The 23443-nt window shown below is 41.9% G+C and overlaps 2 protein-coding genes across 4 annotated transcripts in view; both read right to left on the reverse strand.

The window, feature by feature from the left end:
- Nucleotides 1-4060: 4060 nt before the first annotated feature.
- On the reverse strand, nt 4061-13772 carry si:dkey-225f5.4 (uncharacterized). Its single transcript, XM_062531220.1, has 10 exons — nt 13674-13772; nt 13226-13319; nt 12789-12912; nt 10952-11109; nt 10341-10397; nt 10045-10187; nt 9578-9737; nt 7493-7632; nt 5573-5735; nt 4061-4684 (listed from the first exon to the last, which is right to left on the reverse strand). Exons 1-10 carry the CDS (start codon nt 13694-13696, stop codon nt 4619-4621), a joined length of 1128 nt encoding a protein of 375 aa, XP_062387204.1. The 5' UTR covers nt 13697-13772; the 3' UTR covers nt 4061-4618.
- Nucleotides 13773-18975: 5203 nt separating this feature from the next.
- The window catches only part of igf2bp1 (insulin-like growth factor 2 mRNA binding protein 1), a 46999-nt gene continuing 42531 nt past the window's right edge, over nt 18976-23443 (reverse strand). For all 3 annotated transcript variants that reach the window (XM_062532764.1, XM_062532762.1, XM_062532761.1), the window contains exons 11-15: nt 23142-23258; nt 22834-22908; nt 22560-22691; nt 22155-22268; nt 18976-21935 (exon numbers count right to left, since the gene is read on the reverse strand). In XM_062532764.1, the coding sequence (XP_062388748.1) occupies nt 21822-21935; nt 22155-22268; nt 22560-22691; nt 22834-22908; nt 23142-23258 (552 nt within the window). In that variant the 3' untranslated portion in view covers nt 18976-21821. The remainder of the gene's footprint in view (nt 21936-22154; nt 22269-22559; nt 22692-22833; nt 22909-23141; nt 23259-23443) is intronic.

Here is a 23443-nt window from a genome sequence, read left to right on the forward strand (position 1 = left end):
TAGATCAGTAGTTTGATTGTATTATTAGATCACTTGTGTCTGGGAGGAGATGTTCTGCCATAAGCACCTTGAGAAAGAAAATGGCGGCAGTAGTAAACTGAGAAACAGCTCTGGTCCTCATCTGTTTGTGACTCAGATGCTTGTTCAGGGAGTGCAGTGGTATTCACAACAAACAAACAAACAAACAAACAAACAAACAAACAAAAATAGGTGCTTCCCATCATTCCCAAAACACGGTGACCCATACCCCAGTCATGAACCTGCTCCAGCACATGGGTTCCCTGCCATACCTTCCCAGCGTCACAACCCAATAACTTCTCAAAAGTGGTTCAGAGCTACAATCCTATGTCATACATGTACAACGGCCAGGGGACCAGGTAAAATGCAGTAACGCAGTAAGTCAGTCACTGTGCTAAGTTAGAGGGAAAACGATGAAAGATAAGCTAAAACGTCCATGGTAAAGCCAGGCGAAGGGACGACTGAATGTCATGTCTGATGCCCGGACCAGATCTGAAGAAAAAAGGGCAATCATCTATAAGCTTTTGTGTGTGATACACAAAATGAGATGTCCGCAAAGACAAGCATGTGTTCAACTGTACACCAAAATGTTTATTTTCATAAAACACTACTACTCGGTGTGCGTTTTATCCATTTGTACAACCATAAATATAACAAGCTGTTAAGAAAATAATAATAATAAAAAATGATAATGTGACTATAAAATGTGTGCTGTCGTGTTTCGTGCTACAGTATTGTTGGCTGTGGTAAGAAAGGAGAAGATAAAAGGTAATTGGAAATACCCAGTAGCGTGGGAACATTTCTCAGTTGAGAATATGAAAAGACAATGCAACATCCTCCAAAATGCACTCAGAATCATGATATTCAGAATGACTTGTATTTGCGAGGTGTAAATCAAAGCTCTAATGCTAAGGAGAGTATTCACTCTGGTGATAAATTACTAGAAATAACAATGAACATGTCACCAAATCAAGCCAAACCTAATTATAAACATTCTAAATGACAATGAAATAGTCACAAAAGACAGACAGTAGGCTATTTAGAAGCGCTGCAAGCATAATCTCCGTGCTGTGTCTCACGTTGCGAGATTCAAAAGTCATCCAGCCCCCGCAGTAACAGCGTCAGAACCATGGCGAGCTTATCAGAGAGCATCTATTCTTCCCTCAGAAGCTACCGACCCAGAAAGAAGCGACAGGACAATGCAGAGTCTGCTCTCTTCCTGCCCAATGTCAGGAGTGAGACGAGCACATGGCCATCAGAAATAGGTCAAAGTGCCCGCATAACCACTTTTCACGGCTCTCTTGTGATTGGCCCGCTCGACAGACGCTCCAGCAGCCACACCAGCCAATCAGCTTTCAGCTCATGGAGAGAGGAAAAGTGAGTGAGATACGGAGAATGAGTACAGGAAAGGGGAAGAGAGAAAAGAAGGAAGAGAGGAAAAAAATGGGAAAGAGAGTTACAGGCATCAAATCCTATAAAACTGACCCAGTTTGCAACACCTTTCACAAACGTGTCTCTGATATTCAGGGAAGCTTGTTTATAAGTATTTTCTGCTTTCCTTAAGCCTAACCTTAGTCAAATGAGCAGGAAACACTAGGTTAGAAAACAGAGACACAGAGTAAGATAGGTGTTAGGGAGCGTCTTGTGTTACCTAACCCTGTTATGTCATAGGTTACAGAGCACGCAAGAATGCAACAGGTTTGTGCCAAGAAACTTACACATGCTGATCTAGTGCCTCCTAGTGGTCAAATCACATCACTGCATTCAAGTGATGGACTGCCAGCAGCTGCTCTTTAGATCTGGGCTATCAGCTACAGAACAAATAATGCCGCTACCTTTTTGTAAGGCGTAAATGAACTTTAAAAGGCCCTTAAAAACCGTCAACATATCTAAAGATTGCCTAAGTATTGTTTATTTTTGTCCCACGGCTTTAGCAACTTACATGGTAAACAGCGTTTTAAAAGAAATTCTCAATTTCTTTTGCAATTTTTTTTTTTAAAGGTAGAGTGCAATAAGAATAAGTGCATCAGTGAGCGCAGTTTCACCAGTTTTATGGTCAGGTGGTAGTGTAGTGTATTAACATTCAAGTGTCTTTATAATCAGGTGGTAAGTCTATGATCAGCAGGACTAGTTGTAAGTAGTGCTAAGAGGGCATATGTATGAGGGCATCCAAGTAGATGGGAGCAGCGCTGGAGATTTCTCCGTAGGCAAACATTAAAAACTTGAATCTGATGCGGGCGGCCATAGGTAGCCAGTGTAGCTGGATGAGCTTTACAAGAAGGGGGTGGTAGTAAGTGTATGTGTGTGTGTGTGTGTGTTTGTGCACAGGAGTGCTGGGAGGGATGATGAGGGGATTAGAGGTCAAAGGCCGCAGTGAAAAGATGTGTTTTGAGGTGTTTTTAGAACAGGCCCACAGAAGAGGCACAGCGGATGTGTGTGTGGGCACTGCAGTACTTGAGCAACATTGCTGGGAAGTGTTCCTCCTTATTGTGGTTCTGGCACATTCCCATTGATATTGGGCAACAGTTTATTTATTGGAGAACTTTAATCATCAGTTGGGAATCATCATGATCAGCCAATCAGAATAAATGGGATTGGTTATGTGGTTGCCCATTAACATTGCCCCATTTATCATTTCCTTAAAAGTGCACTATGAGATCTTGCATGGTTTTTAGAGCAATTTCATTTTTGTCTCAAATCATAGCCATCTCCCTTTGATCAGCTTGCTGCCTGCTCCCTGAATACATTGTGAAAAAATCCGATCTCTGGAGACAACACAGGGGCTGTAAAACGTCAAACAAACACTAGGGCACAGGCTGTGTACCAAAACATAACAAACCATATTTCAGGCAAACACCAACAAGATGTTTAGGGGAGGGGTTGGGGGTTAGTGAGCATGCACATACTGTATGGGTTGGGGGCAGTGAGAAAACTTGATTTAGTAGCATGCATTGGAAAGTAGTGTTTTGTTTGTTTACGTGGAATGTCAACAGAAGTAACATCATTCAGGATCTCATAGTGCACCTTTAAGCGTTGACACTGGTGTTGTCCTCAACAAATTATTCACAAAAGCCTCTTGTACATGCTCTTGCATTATCATAATTATTACCGTAATTTCCCAGCTATTAGCCACGGCTCATATATTGTTTTTGCAACTGTAAGGTTAATACATGGGGGCAGTTAATATGGTATTGATATGTTTTTTTTTTACTTGTATAAAACAATGTCCTGGGGCTTAAACACAATAATACACGCTAATACAGAGGAAATTACTGTATTACTATTCGTTTTAATTCAATGGCTTTTAATTAAGAATGTAGGTGTTTTACAGTGATACTGTTCACAGTGGATAACTCAAAATAGTTCATCTCGTACTGGCAAGATTCAAAATATCACTTCAGTATGCAGTTGTGGCGAATAATTTGATCTGTTTAAATAACATCAATCAAGTTTTGTGATCTTGTGTTCTTATATGATATTCCCAATCTAATATAAACGTCACAACCAATCATAACCTCGTGTATCGTGATAATATATTGGTCAATAAGATGTTAGACGCAAAGGGTTGATTTGATAGCCTACTCAGTGCAGTTTGCCAATCCTGATAAATACATTACTCACAAAAAGTCAGGGATATTCGGCTTTCGAGTGAAATTTCAGGATGAACATAAAATTCACTATAACCTTTACAAACGTAATGTGGCCTCTAAAGTATTTAATGTATTACCAACAGTTCAATGTCTCAGTACTTTCTGTACTGAAACATTACATTTCATCCGAAAGCCAGTTAACCCTAACGTTTCTGTGAGTAGTGTATATTCACTTTAAAAGTAAAGACAGACATTTGATTATATCTAATGTGTTCAAACTGTACGTGAATACATCAGCTCATGAAAAATAATGTCTGCACATTGTCTGTAAACCCTATAACTGTCTGGCTATAGACATTTATTTGGCTTCGTAATTGACAGTTGGCAAGGTATTGATAAAGCTGAATGAATCCAATGTAATGCTATCTAATATGCAACAGACAACAGAGGTATTCGTATCAGACCGAGATTTTATTGACCGCACCACATAACAGTGCAATATCAGCAGGAGAGAAGAGAGCAGTGGCACAGCCTCAGAGAAGAGGAAAGGACAGGTTAATTACATACAAACTAAACACAAATACACGGAGAAGGTGCCGTCAGCAGTACACTGAAGGAAAGCAATGGATGTGTCAATCGTGGAGACTTTCAAAAGGCAACTGGCTTTGTGTCAACTAAAAAGTGTGGTAAACTATAATGGTCCATGAATGATGTTACAACAATGCACTCAAGTTAATCATCAATACTAAGCTGCAATTTTGTCCATGTGCACATCACCCTTCAAGATCTTCTCAGCCAATCGGGGTTCATAGGAACCCGCTGCAGTGGACCCAGGATCACGCTTGGGTTTGTGAACCTATCAATATGTCAAGTTATATTATACCCTTGTGATTCATGTAGGTGAGTCTTGATTGTGATTCGGGTTGAGCCTAGCTTTATAGGCTAGTTCCATTGACTCACAGAGTGCAGGGGGACTTCCTGGTCGTTGGTTTTTGTTTTGAAGGCCAAGTTCACACGTCTGGGCAGCATGAGAGATATTCCAGCCACTCCGTCAGGCTAGGATTCTGTGAAGGGGGCTGGTCAAGAAACAGACATACATGAATATGCAGGCATGGCATACGCGCACACACACACACAGACACAGACACAGACACACACTTCCCTATACAGAAATAAACAAACATGTGTACACAAGCACACAAGTATATTCTAACAGGAATGGAGTTTTGCTACTATAAACATTCAAGTTTTTTTGCCTGGGAAATCTGTTAATACAGAACAGGGGGCTGGAATGAGGCAGTTCCTGTTCCTGTTGCCTTTCAACAAGTTATTGCCCTGAATTCAGAGGAATCTGTTGTTTTCTCACATATATGCTTAATATGTTTCTTGTCAGAATTTCATCTTTTTCTTAATTTCCAGCTTTTTCTTTTCATGTATCGGAGTTCTCCTACTACAACCGGTCAGTTTTTTCCTCCTGTGAGATCTGCTTGTACAGAACAGGGTGCAGGACTGAGGCTGTTTGTGTTCCTGTTCCCTTTCAACAAATCACATTCGCACAATATAGTTCTTTTCAGCCAGACGAAGGACTCTTCCCTTAAGCTAAAACAAAGTGGTGAGGCAGACAACACGTTAATTACATAACTGATGTCTTTGGGCAAGTCAGCACAGACACACACTGCTAACAACTCCGCTGGTTGAGCTCTCGTGTGGGTGAATTCCAAGAAAAACACACACACACACACACACACACACACACACACACACACACACACACACACACACACACACACACACACACACACACACACACACACACACACACACACACACACACACACACACACACACACACACACACACACACACACACACACACACACACACACACACACACACACACACACACACACACCTCCGAGCACATCCACAAACGCCAACACACCCAAACTCACTGCGGCGCTCACCTGGAGAGTGGTGATATCGAGGTCGTGGCCGTCCTTTCGCACCGCCAGCAGGGTGGCACGGCCAGCCGAGGGGTAACCCTCGCCCACCTCCAGGTGGCACACCACCGATGCCGTCTTCAGGAAAACCAGTAGCTGTTGGGCAGGGCGCCAGTCAATGGCAAACCTGGGAATGGGCATAGAGCAAATCTCAATCACTAGGCCTACATACGGATCTCAAACCTGGGAATGGGCATAGAGCAAATCTCAATCACTAGGCCTACATACGGATCTCAAAGATGAATTATCACCAGATTCGACAAGTAACATCTAAGGTGAAGCCACTGTACAGTGGTGGTTATCCTGTTCGTTCTGAAGCACCCCCTGGGGGTGATCCTGATCTGATCACATCAAAGCTACATGAATCAAAAGCAACATCAATTATTAAACAAAAATGAATCATACATTTTCAGAATCGATTTGCCAACAGATTAACAAGCAACCTCAGTGCAGGGAATCAATCGATGACCTGCGAGAGCCTGCTGTGTGCAGCATCTGTATGTGCTAATTACCATCAACGTTTGCGCGCTCTCTTACTTGAGGGCAGTACATGTAGCTCACAGACCTGTGTACCACCAACCCCAAGATAGCATACTTTATCATGATACAGTAAACGTGTCAAGATACATAATGATCTCATAGCAGATAGCACAACTGAAAGTTATCAGTTGAAATTTAAGAAGACCCTGTTATCAAAGGTAGCATTTGCGATCCAGTTTCTTATCTCAGTTCATAAGACTATCCAACAACACCCCTCCCTTCTGTGCTGAGGACCTTGTAACAGCAGCATTCTCTTGGCAAAACAAAGCTATAGGGGTCCTGCTTTAGGCGGTTTACTACGGACTCCGAGTTCACTTCTCTGTGTTAGTCATTAAACACATACTCGAAATGCCCCCCTGAAACATCAGCCACTGTGTCTGTTTACAATGTACAGATCCACAACTGTGTAGGGACATTTTGTGTTGAGTAAATACAGTGAAGGAACAGCTACAAGGCCGTGAAGAGCATTTTGCTGAACTGCAACCATGAGTCCATTGGACAAGAGTCTACGGGGGACGCCATAGTACAGTAGTGGTAAAGTAGTAGCAAAGACTGTCTAGTTACTTTATAAACCGTCTCTGGTAGTAGTATAGTATAATATAGTGTGTGTGTCTGTGTGTGTGTGTGTGTGTGTCTAACTCAGGGATGCCAGATAAGTCTAACAGGGGAGCTATACCAGGAACGTAATTGAAGCGTTCCATTCACAACGGGTAAATTTCATTCCTGTTTCGAATGTGCGCGCCACTGCCACGTCTGGCGTAGCTACTTCCATTGATTATAGTGATCACTAACTGCTGCAGCATACGCTTGGCGAACGGAATGCTTCAGTTACGCGCCTGGTGTAGCTCCCCTGTTGGACATCCACTTGCCACATTTCTCCCAAGTCAAAGGTCCAGAGAAAAGCAGGTACATTCATACTTTGCAGTCACATGACTACCATGGATACCGGGCGGGCAACAGAGCCATTCTGGCTGGCAAGAAACGCTGACAAAAAAGTCAGCGCTTGCATGTCTGTAGCTACAGACAAAGTGACATCTTTTCTGTCGTGTGATATAGTCCTCAACTCCTCATCTGAATATGTACACCCTGCCTGCTGGGAAATGACAGCTTGATATGTAGTGTAATAAAAAAAAAAAAAAAAACCCTGGATAATCTCATTGGCAGTTCCATCGCACAACAACTATCTGGCATGTCATTTTCACCTCAAAAGAGGAGAAAGAAGAGAATGATTGCTAGTGGCTATTTTCGCTTGTGGTCGCTGAATTACATTAACTTTACATGGTCTCTTGCAATCTGAATGGGGCTTTAAAGTGTTTTGCGAGACATGTCCCAGTGTTTGATTACCTGGAGTGCAAAGCCTGCACTTCGGTCAACATCGCCCCCTGGCTGACATAATGCTGCATGACTTCCAGAAGGGCAGCACTCAGCTGCTCAACAGGACCCTTCATCGTCTCCTCCAGGAGACCAGCAGTACCCTGAAACACCTGAGAGAGAGAGAGAGAGAGAGAGAGAGAGAGAGAGAGAGAGAGAGGCAGATAGATAGAGAATAATTAAGAAATTGTTCATAAAGTAAACTTTCAGCAGTCCTGATCAACAATACAGTGTTCACGTACAGCAACAAGACTATATGCTTCTATGTGGAACGTAAACCACTTGAAAAGAGATATCTTGCTGGTTGTCGAAACACAATTCAGTGTTCCATTTCATGTGGATTTCAGATGTCAACATGTAAATTGCTCATACCATAACTTTTTCTATACCTCTTAAAGCACATGTCAATAGAACTACAATAATGAAGAACAATCTGAACCTAGCACAGCAGTGGATTTCCCAAACACATGGTTTAAAGTAGCCTACTAGACATCATTTCTCTTGGAAAAAAGGGGAAAGAAAACAATTTCTCAACTGACCACCAGAGGGATCAAATCTTCTGATCATACTTGCTGTATCTTTGAAATCATACTTGCTGAGTGATATCACTTTTGGCATGGTCTTGAGTTTCATATGGTAGAGCAAAGTGCTAAAACACCACATTCAGCTGGATGTACACAGAGCAAGTCCTAACAAGTGGCATACGCTGAGCAAAAATAGTTACAGGAAAAAGGTTTAAGCTATGTCTGCATTTTACTCTCGACGCACCATTGTTTTGTCACTTTGGATGAAAGTGGCAGCTAAATGAGTAAATGCAAATGTGTAGTGTTGCTTGAAAGTTTGTGAACCCTCAGAGACAGTCAGTTGTTGTTGTTGTTTTTAATTAAAATAACCTTGTTTAATGCACATCCAAACCCCAATTTGCAAAGCTGGCCTTGAAAATAGTAAGCGTAAACAAAAGAAAGTTATAAAATGTTCATTATCAATGCACATCCAAATCCCAATTTGCAAAGCTGGCCTTTCAAATAATAGACATAAACAAAATTAAGCTATAATATTTTCATTACAAGTTCCACAAAAGTGGTTTAACTTACAAAAACTAAAAATATGACATTTGCAAAAGTATGTGTGTACCTACCATGTAGTTAATTTCTTGTAGCACCTCTTGCACCACTACTTCAACCAAACGTCTTCTGTGCCCATTAATCAGTGTCTACAGTTGCCTACTTCTCCTGGCAGAACTCAGCAAGTTGAGAGGTTGGAGGGCAACTGGCATGTACTGTTGGTTTCAGAACTAGCCAAAACATTTCTATTGAATTGAGGTCTGGACTTTGACTAGGCCAATCCAGAGTATGAGTTCTCTTTATCTTAAGTCGTTCCTTGGTCATTTTGGGTTTTTACCCAATTTATCTTTCTGGTGACATCTTGGTCATACTTTTGATGAGCATCCACTTCTATGGAATGTTGCCGTGATGTTGAATGCCCTCCATCTGCAAATTATTTGTCTTACAGTGGATAAATGGAGCTGCAATCTTTTAGAGAGCTTTCCCCAGACTGATGGGCTGTCAAGTGTCAATACTCTCTTCCTTATGTCCTCAGATATCTCCTTTCCTCTTGGCATTGTTGATCCCTGTGGGTATGCCTTGGCACTACAGCTGTTTGGTGGATTTCCTTTCTCTTTTAATCATGGCTGCTCAAATCTTTTCCAAAGGAAGTCTGTCATTAGTATGCTTAATTGATTTCAGCACCCAAATAAGGTTTACATCAATCACCTACTTGCCTTTACCAATGCAGCTGGGGGGTGGTTCACTGACTTTTGTGCATTCATTCCATATTTCAAGAAATGTTGGTTTCACACACAATATACACTTGACCACCACCAGTTCATATCTAAAACTGGTGGTGATAAAATAAGAGAATCATGATAAAACAGAAAACTCCAAACTGTTCAAGGGGTTCACATACTTTCAAGCAGCACTGTATGTACTGTAAACACTTTGGGATAACAGAGATGCAGCCTTGACCTCAGTGTGGAGGAGGTCAAAGGTGAAGGGTCACCTGCAGGTGGAAGTGCTGTCGGTGGTTGAGGGTGACGCTGAGCTTCAGGGGCTCCAGCTTCCCACAGGCAGGACGTAGCTCAACACACATCTCAGACGGACCCACACCAGTCACCCTGTACTGCGTGAGGCCCTGAGTCGCCTCCAGGCAGCTCCATAGCCTGCAGACACAAACACACACACAAAAAAACACAATTACACCACAGCCAATATTTTTGTATGCACTGCTTAAAATAAAAACAGGAATATTTGTTTTTTGGGTAAAATGTCAAGATGAACCTAGAATTCCACTATAACCTTTACAGGTGAACTTAATGTGACCTTCTCTAAACTTTTGAATGTGCATGTCCAACATTTCAATGTTTCAGTACTTTCTGTCCATTTCGGCCAAAAGCCAGATATCCCTAACATTTTGAGTAGTGTATGTACGTATCTGGGCATCTAAGTGTGAGGCGTGATGTGTCTTACTGCTCTCTGAGCTCTGTGCACTTGTCCAGGCGTGACTGCAGGGCGTCGTTCTCCATCTTAAGCTGGCTCAGCTGTCTGTCACAGGAGTGCAGAGCCAGCTGGGCCGACTGAAGAGACTCGTCCAGCTGCAGGCTGACCTGCTTCTGAGTCGTGGGAACAGCGAGGTCGAGGAGGAGCGGAGCGGAGAGGAGAGGAGAGTGGAGAGAGGCAGAGAGTGTGAGGACAGGACAATTATGAAGCAAAGCCAGACCATAAAAACTGGCAGAAAAGGTCAGGAGGCTATTTCAAACTTCTACCTCGACTGATTGATTCTTCCTCTTCCTGATGCGTTCAACTGCTTGGCATTCTTCCTTCTGCAAAGAGAATAAATGACTTTGATTATTATTCATCATTATCATTATGCATCAATGAGACTCCATCATGGATGCAGATGGATGCTGCTTGGCTGAAACAATACAGTCTCAACATAAACGCAGGGTGTGTGAGCTTGTGTATGTGTGTGTATCTTGTGTCCCAACATGAATGCAAATGCGCATGACTGTGCGTGTGTGTGTGTGTGTGTGTGTGTGTGTGTGTATAGACTTTTCTGTCATCAGTCTCACTTTCCTCCACTGTTTGTGCTTGAGATGAGTGATCTAGACCTATTTTTTCTTGTGCAATATAATTGGCAATATGAAAATGTTCCTATTGGCTCTGACCCAAAAAAGCATACTTTGGCCATCATGACCAATTAACTCTCACTACCCTATGGTTTTAACATCCATCCTGCTTGTTCTTGTTCTACATTGGGGCAGGCTACATTGCTTCAAAGCTGTGCCAATAAATATCATGAACTATATTGCAGGATTGTTATCCTGGGGAAGAATAATTGGTACATCATATGTGATAGGATATGCGTGATGAATACCTTTTGTTCGAGTGTAAGCACCAGTGTCTCTAGGCGATCCCTCCTCTCCTGCAGCTGGTCACTGCGCTCCTGTAAGCGGCTGATCAGAGTCTCCACCTCCAGCAGGCCATCTTGGTACTCCTTCTTCAGGGCCTTCCACCGCTTACGAGCCTCGCTCTCTGCACATACAGTACACAGACAGGTACAAATAGTCAAACATGTGCACAAACACAGACATGCGCATCCACGCACGCACACAAAAACAGGTAATTTAATTTATCTGTCTATCTAGCCTAACAACTTTGAGCTTGTAATGCATGTTTTGCATGTATGCCAGTGACCGGGCATATGGAATTTTCGATTTTTACTGGTTTACAACAGACATATTATGTTCTTTGATCCAAAACACTGGCATATGCACCTCAGTAAGGGTTGATTGAGAAAGCTTTTCTTCGGATGAAAGGTGTAACGCTGTTCTCTTACTCCAGAACAGCTGTAGAAGTGTATTCCTTGGACACTTGTTTGGCAGTGAACAAGTGAACTTGGGCCAGGAAGGCCAATAGATATTTCGAGGCAGTCTAATTCTGTCAAAAGTTTGCTGATATTGGAACTCAACATCCAATCAAATTAGACACCCTCCTTTCTGTGTTCCTGAAGCAATTTGTTGTTAGACTGGAATTGTTTATGGCTTGGTCTATGTTTGACACTTCATTTTCTAACTTTGACGTTTATACGCAGTCTGGACAGTCTATGAGCATACACACCAAACAGCCAAGTAGAGACTGGTAAGGCAATATATTATTAAAGCACATGTCCATGTAAATAAATATTGACTTTTTGAATGTTCAGTTAACAAGCTTCAAGCCTAGAATGTAGATTAGCCTAGTCCTGGAGTAGACAACAGAATATAATATTTGTATTTTTATCTCAATATGTTTTAACCGCATAATAGGACCATTGTAACCCCAGAGGACAGCAAGGAGCAATTTGATCAAGGTGTGTTGAACTAGAATTGGTGTCTGCATTTGAAGAAGATAATTGACCTACATGAATACATGCTGATAGCAAAGTTTTTGTTGCTACTATACTAGGGAATTCAATTGATTAGGCTACAGGGTTCACAGGTACCCTGACCAACATCAGACTGATGCTCAAAATGTGTCTGGGGACCTCTCATTTACTTCCAATTTCCAAGGGTAAAAACTGGGAATAAGTTTCCTCAGTTCCTAAACAGTTGCAGAATACGAATGTTGATCAATGAAGATATGAGGCAGCAGAGTGGTAAATATGCCCCAGTCTCAATTATTTTTAAAACATGTCGCTGGCATCAAATTCATAATGAACATATATTTTCTATGAAAGTCCACATTTTAATCTTCACCAGTTGATGTTATCCATGTCTTTTTTGCAGCTAAATATGCGTTTACATGATTTATATATTATTATTATTATCATATTCTGTTTTTAATTTGCATTTTACACAATGTCTCGGTTTTCTCATTTTGGGTAGCCTGGGTGTTCCCATGCTACCTTGCGCGAAATTTCATTCACTCTCATTGAGAAGTGGTAGGCACTAGCCAGGCTACAGTTTGGGTTAAAAAATGTACTATAATAATAATAATAAATTTAATTTATATTGCGCTTTACATCAAATAAATGATGGTTGTACTCTTATTAAAGCTTTTCGGACGTACAGCAAACATCCTTCTTGTAACCCAAGGTTTGAAATGCAGTTGTTAATTCAATTCCAAACAAATTACATATTTAGTTGAACAGTCAAAGCACAAGCAAACCTGATAGTGATAGTCAGGTGTAATGGCAGAACAGCTGAGGTCGGCGAAGTCAGCTAGTCTCTTACCTGAGACTTTAGGACACTGGTCATTGAGGAAACACAGCGGAGACTTTAGCTCTGCCAACAACTCCATCATGTTGTCTAGCATACAGAGTTGCTGGCACATAAGCTTCTGTTTCTGACGACAGCCCTAAACAGGGGAGAGAGAGAGAGAGATTGTTGTTGTTTTTTTGCTAATTATTTCATATTTATCTCCTTACTAATGTAAAGTTGATTATTAACATGTTATACTTGTAGCTTTATCAACAATGACTGGACACATTCATGCCAATAAAGCAATACTTGATTTCATTTGAGAGGGAGGGAGAGAGAGAGAGAGAGAGAGAGAGAGATCTATTGGAGGTACAAAGCTCGTATTGTGCAGGGTTACCACACATCCGATACATGTAGCCTACAGTATGTTTGTCTTTCCATACAGAATAGACAGATGGAGTCCGTCTTACCATCAGGTAGGAAACCATCATCTCCGTCTCGCCTCTCTCCTGTGGGTCCGCTACCTCGCAGAATAGCTTGGAGGGATCGGACCTCTCCAGCAACCTGATAACAAGGACGCATTATATCTGCGTTAGGTTAGCTAAATCAGACTCAGACACAGCCTCATTTAACGCTGTTGGGTGAACACAAAGCGAGCGTATTGTCAATCATTGATATGCCTGTTTCGCAAAAGTTAATTCAAGCAAAGTGGTGGTGTAACGTTACTTGACGTTGTCAAAACAATGACTGCTATCTAACTGCTAGCTAACCTATGCTAAATTCAGTGACTGTAAGCTGTGCTGGTTTAACTATTTCTCCAACTTTAGATGTAAGCATCGTATTGGACATTAAGCACTTTAGAAAAAAACACATCACTGAACGAATAACCAGTAGCCTAAAGTATGATCTTGCACTTACACTCGAGCAACCTCCATCGCCATTTCTGTTTTTGAACCAAACGCGCCCAACTGCGACTGGTCAGATCTCGGCCAATCAGGAAGGCGTCTCTCGTCACATGGTCGATGCATGGTCACATGGTCGAACTCGTCATGCAGGTTGGCGACACCAGCTCTGGCGACACTTGACCATTTACATTAGGCTGGTAGCTTGATATTTCGATGACCTAGGCTACTTTATTTATGACTTTAAACTAGAAACACATTTCTACATTACCACAACAAAAATACGTTTAAGCTAATTCAATTCAGTAATTCAGTAATGGTCAACTAGAAAAATACCATTTTATACAGAAATGCAAAGTGCCTGCTGGATTATTTTCTTTGTATAATTTAATTCAAGTGAGAATCGCCAGAAAAGCAACGTATTTAGCAGCCTATGTGAAGTGTAAGCTATGTAGCCTATGAGCTTCATAAGATCAAAAAAGTAGGCTAAAACATTTCTGTTATGTAAAATAGTTTGTGCATTATTTCTGTTTCAAATGAGAAAACTCCTTGAAGACAAAAAAACTTGCATAGGGAAAGGCAACAATAAATAACAATAAACCCTAATGCCTTCATTACAAATTCAGTTTGAATGTTTTTACTGAGTCACTCATTTTCCAATTAAACAGTTCCAAATACAAGATTCAGATTAAATATTGGGGAGCACATTTTTAATGACCCTTTAAAATCCTTCTAATTGCATTAGCCTACTTCTACAATTTGTAAAACATCTGTTTGCAATCTGTATCCCAACTCATTCTCATTTAAGAACTCATATTTTCCCAAATGTAAAACAATTGTAAAGACATTACGCATAAGACCAAGGAGGACAGAATTAAAAACCAGTTAACGGTGATCGCCCATCTTATATGAAGAGCTCGAAAACGCTATAGAAACCCATTTTTGAAGTCATGTTATTTAATTGTGTATTTCAGGTAATATCAGTAAAGTGTAGTTGTTTTGATTGAGTAAGGATAAATCAAATAACAATAAAAACAATTACAGTTCCACTGAAATTACTTGGAAAACCAAATTAATTTATGATTTATGAAAATGCATTAAAATTGAGGATACAGTGTTTTGAGAAAAGAGCTCTTCATAAGTCAATTGCAATTTTCAATGATTGAGTGAATAAAACAGCACACACACACACAAAAAAAACGCACAAAAGATATTCCGGTTTTCTCATCTTTTAATATCACATTCATATCTATGCTCTGTATTGTTTACAAGGAGTTTAAAACAAGTGTTGATGAACTAAAGAAAATAAATCAGGCAAGCAGAAAGTCTGCGTGGAAAGTTCAGGCACTGGAGGGGGTAGGAGTGAAAAGGAGGCAGTAAAGTGAGGAGAAACACGGCTATGATAAAAGTTCCCCCTCCTCTGCAACTCTTTTGCCCCCCAGTTCTCCCACCCTTCCACCCTCCAGCCTGCAAATAAATGTCCTTTTATTTCGGATGAATCATTAAAGATAAAGTAAGAATGAGTTTGTTTTTCCACATCATGCAGCTCTGAGAGATCTCACAGAGTGTTATGTTTGCACTTCACAGAGAAATAGAGAGAGATAGAGATCTAATGCATCCAAACACAAGAGATACAATCCTATGTCATTTTCTTTAAAAAGCAATCAGGAAAAAAGAAAAAGAAACAAAGATTTTTTGAGGTTAAACGTAAGTCTAATGAAAAAAATGAAAAGATAAAGAACGGTGATTGGATAATGAAATTGACATTTTCCTTTTATCCCTCCCTAACCCTTGTCATAGCATATTTTTTTCCATTTCATAATCCTTTCAGAATGACTTCTAACAGCGGAAAGAACAAAAAAAAAATCATCTTTGGAAGAAGTAAGTTTTTTCCTTTAATAGACTATCCACTACAGTATATGGAGATGCTACCCACTTGCTTATGAAATTCATTTACTTTATTTTTCGTTTGAGCATTTTCAATTTTTAATTTTTTTTTGTGTCCTTTTTTTTAAGTCGTTTTACCATTGTCCTATTTTTTTCTTTTTCCTAAGAGGTAGATCAACAAAAAATATTACATGGTTACAGGTTTTTTTCGTGCCCCTTGATTCATAAAGTGAGTACGGGGGTGGGGTGGGGGGCTTGGGGAGAAGGTTAGGGGATATTCAGAGTGTAAATATCGGTAAAAAGAAGTCCGTGGAGAAAGAAGGGCCAAGGGCCAGGCTGGGGAGGTACAGGGGGTCTTAGAAGGGCGGGGCCATATAAGGTTCATTGAGGATCGCGAACAGGCACAAGAGTGTTTCATCAACTGAGGTATACAAAGTTTACTTGAGGCCCGCCTATAGCTCGTTCCGCACAAGAGCGCTACAGGCTTCTATACAGTACTAAAATCTTCAGTAAGAACGCGAGTGCAGGGGTGGAGGGGGGCAAACAGAGACTGTCCTAATGCAGTGCAAAGCAAGGCAAGGCAAGTCATTTCACCTATTACGGTCAGTGCTCCGTCCCCACCACCCCAGAATAATTATCATTCTCCATGTTCATCTTGGGACCCTCCACCTGAAACCACCAGAGGCTTCTACGAGCGCATGTTGTTCCCATCCTCAATGTCACCTCTGAATCCGCCCTCCTTGTCTACTGTGCTAGTCTTGAGTTGCAAAGAGCCCACTCCCAACAGTCAACTAATCTCTGCCCCCAATTAACAAACTAACCAACCAAACACCTCCCGTCACCACTGTAGCCCTTCCCTCGATCTCCACCCTCATTTTGTTACATTAAGTTCCCAACTCTAAGCCGGAGAGGTAAACTCAACCCAAAAGTGTAAGAGAAACAAATGAGAGTAAATGAAATAAATTAAAGGAAAAAAAAAAATCAAAATGTAACATGCACTGTCGCTCTTGTCTGGTTGATATAAACAATCTTATGGCTAAGTCTTGAGGTAGCGTTCCTAGTTATGTGAGGTTGTTTACGTCTTGGTAGAACCCAATGTCTTCTTTGAATTTCGGCCAGAGTCTAGTGGGAGGTGAGAATCGTGATGTGTTTCACTCTAAAAAACAAATACACCTGACGTGGTTGAGGTTGACAGTTGTCTATGTGCGAAACTATATGTTGTAGTAAGTGGAGCACTTAATCTACTCACGCCCCTCCACCCCTCCCCCAATGAATGAGAAGACTTAGAGGGCTATGAACAGTCGTTGTGACGTATGCCAAAAGTTAATTTGGTTTCCATCACAAAATTGCATAAGAAAGGACAAATGAAAGGTGTGTTGTTGATTTTGTTTTGCAACAGAGTGATTTAACGGATCGTAGCACTGTGGCTAAAACTTGGGCCACTTTGTGATTAAACCAGGTCTGCATGGATGCTCTTCAAGCATCCCTAGACTATTAAGAGCATAATAGTCATGGTATCTCTCCGACTACCCCAAAGAGCTCCGTTTGGCACAGGTTTCACTTAACGTCATAAGTTTCTTGTTAGTATTTCAACTGATTTAGCTGCTGAAGAGATCTGTGCATTAAAATATGATTGGAAAACAAATCTATATTCCAAACTAAAGTCACAGAAACAAATAATAATTAAAAAAAAAAAACAGAAGTGACTGAACAGAAGTGAGAAAACGGACACAAACGAGGCCAGCGTAAGAGAGGGTGTACTCCAGAAAGTGTCAAGAAAGGTCCTTATGAACGACTGGAGTACAGGAAATAATTCAAATGAACTTAAAAACATTTATGGGGATGGAGAGAGAGAGGGCATACAATGGGGAAGGGAAGGAAAATGGAGGACAAAAAAAGCGCAAGCAAGAGAGGAAGGAGTGTCAGTCCTCCCGTGTTAGACTACTAGTCGACCTGCTACAGTTTAGTCAAGTGTTTGTTTTAGGCAACAAAAATAAGCTGTGGGTGGATAATTCCTAACAAATAATTATTCTCCTCACACTTTTTCCACACATAAAAACAAAATATTTCTACTCCACCCATCTCCATAGAAACAGAGATTGGTCCATCTTCCTTTCCTCTTTTGTATGCCTCCCTTCTTAAAAACAAAAACAAAAAACAAAAAAGGAAACAAAAAAACACCCTCTCTTTCTTTTCCAACTTTGCATCAAGTTTCAAAGGTTCCTGGAGATTTCGGTCATATTTCATAAATTTAGTCAAAGTCTTCCATTATATAAATGAAACAGTATTTAACCAGATGTCATGTCCAAATAAAGCTTGCTGTTAAACAAAGAAGTAAAAAGACTAAACAAAAACCAAACCAAAAAAAAAAAGTCATAAAGGCTGCAGTCTGAACAAACCTAAAAGTGTGCATCTCGGTATCTATGGTTACAGCTCTGTGGGCTTTTAAGAGACTGAGTATTTCACTACTTATTTTCCCACCTGAGGCGGGAGCAGGGAGGGGTTGTCTCCAAGGAGACAGCCAAGTCAAGAGGTACTAACCAGGCCTGCTACTATAGAAACAGCAGATGTTGCTGCCGCTAGCAGAAAGCGAAATGGAAGTCAAAAAAGAAAAGACTTTAAATTGAAAAGCAAATTCCTTAACTAAGCCACTGGTCCAGCATGATGTCAACTGTGTGGTACACTGGTTATGATTCAAAGAATATGTTGTGGCAGTGTAGCCTGATTACCATCGACTTTCAAAGGCTCTGCGAGACTTTAGTCTGACCAACAGCCTGTGCCAACATGGTTTCTTGCAAGCGCTGGTTGACCCGCCTCATTTAAGTGCCTCGATTTGCTACTGGTAGATGTCAGAAAGCGGTTTGCCGAGTTTAAACCAATAACAACACTCTTTCCTCTGCCTTGAACACGCCTCTACCCAGAGCCGTTGGAGCTGCTCAAAGTTGATTGGTTCTCGACCAAAGGGGGCAGTTCCGCAGATTTCGGGAGCTCAGAAATCCTTCTCAATGAACAGTTGACCAGACCAGCAGCAAAAGCCCAAGGCGTTGCGTCACTGGGAGGGCGTGCCAGGCTAGTGGCAGTGGTCTATCATGTGAGACATTTACTTAGCTTTGCACTCAGAATCATTACGTTTGTCATCCTCCATTTAGTCCACTGATTTTTTCTCTAAAGTTATTTAAAAATACAAAAAATCTTCACAATTGCTTTCTTAGATCTTATTTACAGGTTAGATCTCTAGTGATCATTTACCTTTTTGTTCTTTTTGTTTGCTCCCATTTCTCAGAGATTTTTTGAGCATCCCCGGTCCAAAGGAAAAACAAAAACAAGTAAAAACAAAACAAAACAAAAACAAAAACAAAAAAGAGGCCATAGAATCTCCTTTGAAGTTTTCACCCCACCGCTACCCCCCCAACAAAAAGTATGCTCTTAAACCCAACTTAAAGACACATATTGTCAGTCACTCTTGCACGCGCACACACACACACACACTCAGATACACTCAAGGCAATGAGGGGGACTGCAGTTACACCAGCGCTGTAAGGTAATAATTATTCACATTCTTAGTGTGTGTTTATGTGTGTGTGCGTGTGTCTCTCTCTGTGTAAATATGTTCATTATTATGTGTTTATTACTTGTGCACGTTGGGTTTTTTTTAAGGCGCTCGCCACTTCACTAAGTTGCACTGCACAGTGCAGAGGACAGCACAGGCTTTATACAGTCCACCTCAGCCCTCTGTGTACAACAGAAAACGTCACCTCATGGAGGGTTGCTGTGGAAACAGGCATCATACAACGCCACCTGTTACGTTTTTCAGCATTCCACAGTGTCAGCATTCTGCCATCAAGCGACCGTTCCCCTGTAGTGCAGGTAAGGAGACACTTGAATGACCAGAGTTTTAAAAAGAACACAAAAAGTCATAAATACACATATTTTGACTGGGTCAAAATACTGGCAAGACCCACACTGGAGGTGACATTGTCAGTTGTGACCAAGTGTTCTCCATTTCATGGAGAAGCCACTTCTCATTGGCCAAAAGTGTGATTTCAAGATTAGCTCAAAGCTTGCTTCAGGCAAGTCCCAGAGGTTGACCCTAACAACTGCCACCACAATGGAAAAAAACAAAGCACTCGAGAACCACCCACTACAAACTTTCAGGGTCACCTCTGGTTCAATCTGAAATCCATATAAAAAAAAAAAAAAAACACAGCTCACACAAATAGACACATGCACACATATAAAGAAGAAAAAAAAACAGAAAAAATACCAAAACAAGACAAAAAAACTAAACAAATTACTTCTTCCTTAAAAAAATAAAATATTCAGGACCATCAGCTTTTATATAAAACACCAGCAAGCTAAAAAAAAAAAAAAAAAAGGAAAAGAAAATTAGGAATACTGAGGTAACAATACCCTGAGGTAGGTTTTTCTTTTTCTTAATTTCATCTTTTCTCTAATCTGTTCTAGTAAGGGAGAGCGCGCCCAGACCTCTGGTGCCCTCTCCGGCAGACTCGGAGCCAAGTGGGAGAAAAGAGTGGCAGTGGCGTAGCCAACGACCTTGCCTGCTTGTGACCTTTGACCTTAAAGGTTGGAGTGAGGGCTCGGGGAGAACATGTCGGGTTTGGACACACCATGGTCATCCTAGAGCCACTTATTAGGCCTCTCCTGTCCCACAAAGACCTCTGCATGTGACTCAGAACTATTCAAATTTTACTTATTATGATTACATTTAATACCTTACATTTAACAAAGTTGCACATGGAGGCCTTTGAGGGTAAAGACTGAATTAAAAAAACAATTCCTCACAAAAAAAATGAACCAAGGAGAGGCCACACTTACATCACAAGCAGCGATACGATGACCACGTCCTTGTACTGAATTACACCCGACATTCCTCTCCTCTGCCCTCCCTCTCCCTATCTGTACTTTCTCTGAGGGGCTGGGTTAACTCACATATCATATATATATAATATATATAAAATATGCCATTTGGGCGCGGGTCATCTGCCAACGAGCATCGCTGGCTGCTTTTCGGCCAAACGTTAGGTTTTTTTTTATTTTTGTTAATTTTTCACACGTGGCATTATAGGCTGCATCTTTGAGCTGGTGCTCTACAATAGAACTGCAGAGTCAGCTTCGACCCGCGCACTAACTGTTCTCTCACCGCGGTGACCGTCCAGCAACTCTGGGGCACTCCCCGAACTCCTGCTGTACCTCAACTGGGTCCTGGTGCCCGGCCTGTTGCGGTCGGCCACTCACAGTATTTTAATAAACATTTATGAAGATTATATTTACAACCTCTTTATTTTCTTCTCTTTGCTTTTTTCCAAAATCTTCAACCCCCACAACCTCTCCTATGTGGGGGATTTAAAGAGCAGTGTCAACAACTGCAGCCCCTCGACACTCGTTTAATTGGTCGGGTACAGGGTCACCTGACTGGTGGCACCACACCCGCCATTTGCAAAGACTTCCGCCACTGCCCCCTTTTCTCCCGACTTGGCTGCACTGCATTTTCTTTTATAATACCTCTGAATAAACATTTCTATACATATAGCTCTATTTTTCTTTTAAAAAAACACCCTTAAAATATCAAAATGACCAGAGATGGCGAGGACTCAAAAAAGGGGAGGTTGGTTAGTAGAAAGACCTCTTGGCTGATCCCAAGTGCAGGCGGATGTTGCCTCTAACAGCAGACCCTGGTGCAGCATCCTAAGCCCCACTCCTTGTATTTCGTATTACAACTTAAGGCAAATCTGACGTCCGGTCTGCTGTACAACTGGGCAGCGTTACTATGCATCAGCTCCCTGGCTTGGTGAGCTGCAATTCTAAGAGCATCCACCAGAGGGCGACCTTACTCCCTTTTACCACAAGGCCCTGCCATCACCGGTCATTAATTCTGGTCTGGCATCTGGTCTCTGTTTTTTTTTCTCTGGTTATTTCTTTTTTTTCCTTTCTCTCACTTTGTATTCTCTATTCTCTTTTATGTATCTGTCTTCTAAACTTTGTCTTCTCTCTCAGGCTTCGTCCCTCTATTCGTTTGATGCTCCTCTCCCTGTCTGCCGCTGGGTCTGTGTGTCGCTATCTCGGGTCCGTCCATCCGTCCGTCCGTTTGCACGCTCTTCGTTCTTCTGGTCTTAAGTCTCGTCCGTGTGTCTGTCCGTTCATCTGTCAGTATCTGTCCATCAGTCCAAACCTCTGCCCCCTCCGCACTGCCGCCCTTCCCGCCGAGGTGGGGGGTCGGGGGACAAGTCGGCCGAGGCGTTGAGAAGTGGCCGGGCGCTCACTTCCTCCGGGTTGCGTCCTGCTGTGCTTGGCCCTGCTCGGGCATCTGTTGATGGGGCTTCTGCTGCTGTTTCACCTGCGTCAAAATGTCCCTGATCTTTCTCTGTGCCAGCTGGGGGGAAAAAAAGAGAAAGAGAAAGAGAAAGGAAGAAAGAAAGAAAGAAAGAGATAAGCATGTGACTGTAGAGGGGAAAAAATGCTTTCTTCCAGAATTTTTTGCTTTCTTGTCAGGTGTCAAACACAAACCGGTACTGCTGACTACAAGACTGGAATACTGCGTTGAAACCTGTGGCAGGAAATAGATGAGCTACACACACTAATCTGGCCCTACCTGGCTTGCGTAGAAGTGGCCAATGATCTTGACGATGACCTGGTCCTGTTCGTCGGGGGTCTGTTCTCGGGGGACCACCACCTCGGCAGCAGTCAGGTTCTGGAGCTCATTTACCTGCATGGAAAGAGAACACCTTAATTGACACCTGTGCATCCATCACATATTGCAATATCTCCTATACTATATTAGACATCATCCCAAAACTATCAATTCCTTTTACTGCATGAATCAGGCATCTGCTATAACATGATTGGTTTAGTGTGTACGTTATGCTATATTATCTTCTCAGGCCCCAAAACTGATATTTCTGTAGCTTTGGGGGGTATAGTAGTACCCCCCATAATTTGAACTATGTTCCCAGCCCTCTTTCTGAGGTGCTACTAGATCACAGAAACGGCTCCTTACCGTCTTTCCACCCTTCCCGATGACCCTGCCTGCGGCAGCGGCCGCGACCTTGATGTGCGTCTCGAGTTTGACCTCCTCCTTGGGGCCGAAGAAGTTCTCCTCCTTCAGCTTGCCGTAGATCCGGCCCTGGGCCTAACAAGGGGACAAAGGAGGGAGTGGATTATTACAAAACTATCACAGTCAGATCGAATGATGAAAAAGCGAGTGTCCCAGATGTTGTGAACTATTGGACCCCTCGAAAAGTGTGACCATGGTCATCGAGGATGTACGGTACCTTGAACTGAGCCTCAGGTGGTCCAGTCACGATGACCATACGCATCTTGGAGTCGGGTGTCTCTGCTGGTGCGATCTACGTGGAAAGACAGAATCCGTGTGATCAATCAAAACACACATCAACAACTCTTTATAAAGACACATGCATCAACTGATGTACAGAGAAAACAAAGAACGACATAAAGGCCGACAGTCTGACAGGTCTATAATTAGATAGATAACTATAGATAAAAGGGAAGCACATGTTTGTCTCTGTGTGTGCGTGTGTGTGTGTGTGTGTACACATTATAGTCAGATGTGTTCTCATACTTTGATGGAGGCTCCAGCGAAGCGACTGAGCTGCTTGATGTGCTGGCCTTTCTTCCCGATTATGGCACCCACTGCCTGGGCTGGGATGTACACGTGGACAGTCTCCTGCTCTGGAGCCTGTGGAGACCACATGGGTGTGTTATAGGTGTGTTTAATCACCACATGAGGAGATGTACAGCAACGTCATAACAAGAGGCAAATCCCACTGGCAATTACATGCAGGTGAAAACAACTGCACCCAAAGCAAGGTAGTGATGTATCAGTGGTGCTAAACACACAGTAAGGTATCAGAACAAATTTGC

This window comes from Sardina pilchardus, chromosome 3 (assembly GCF_963854185.1).
Source record: "Sardina pilchardus chromosome 3, fSarPil1.1, whole genome shotgun sequence".
NCBI lineage: Eukaryota > Metazoa > Chordata > Actinopteri > Clupeiformes > Clupeidae > Sardina > Sardina pilchardus.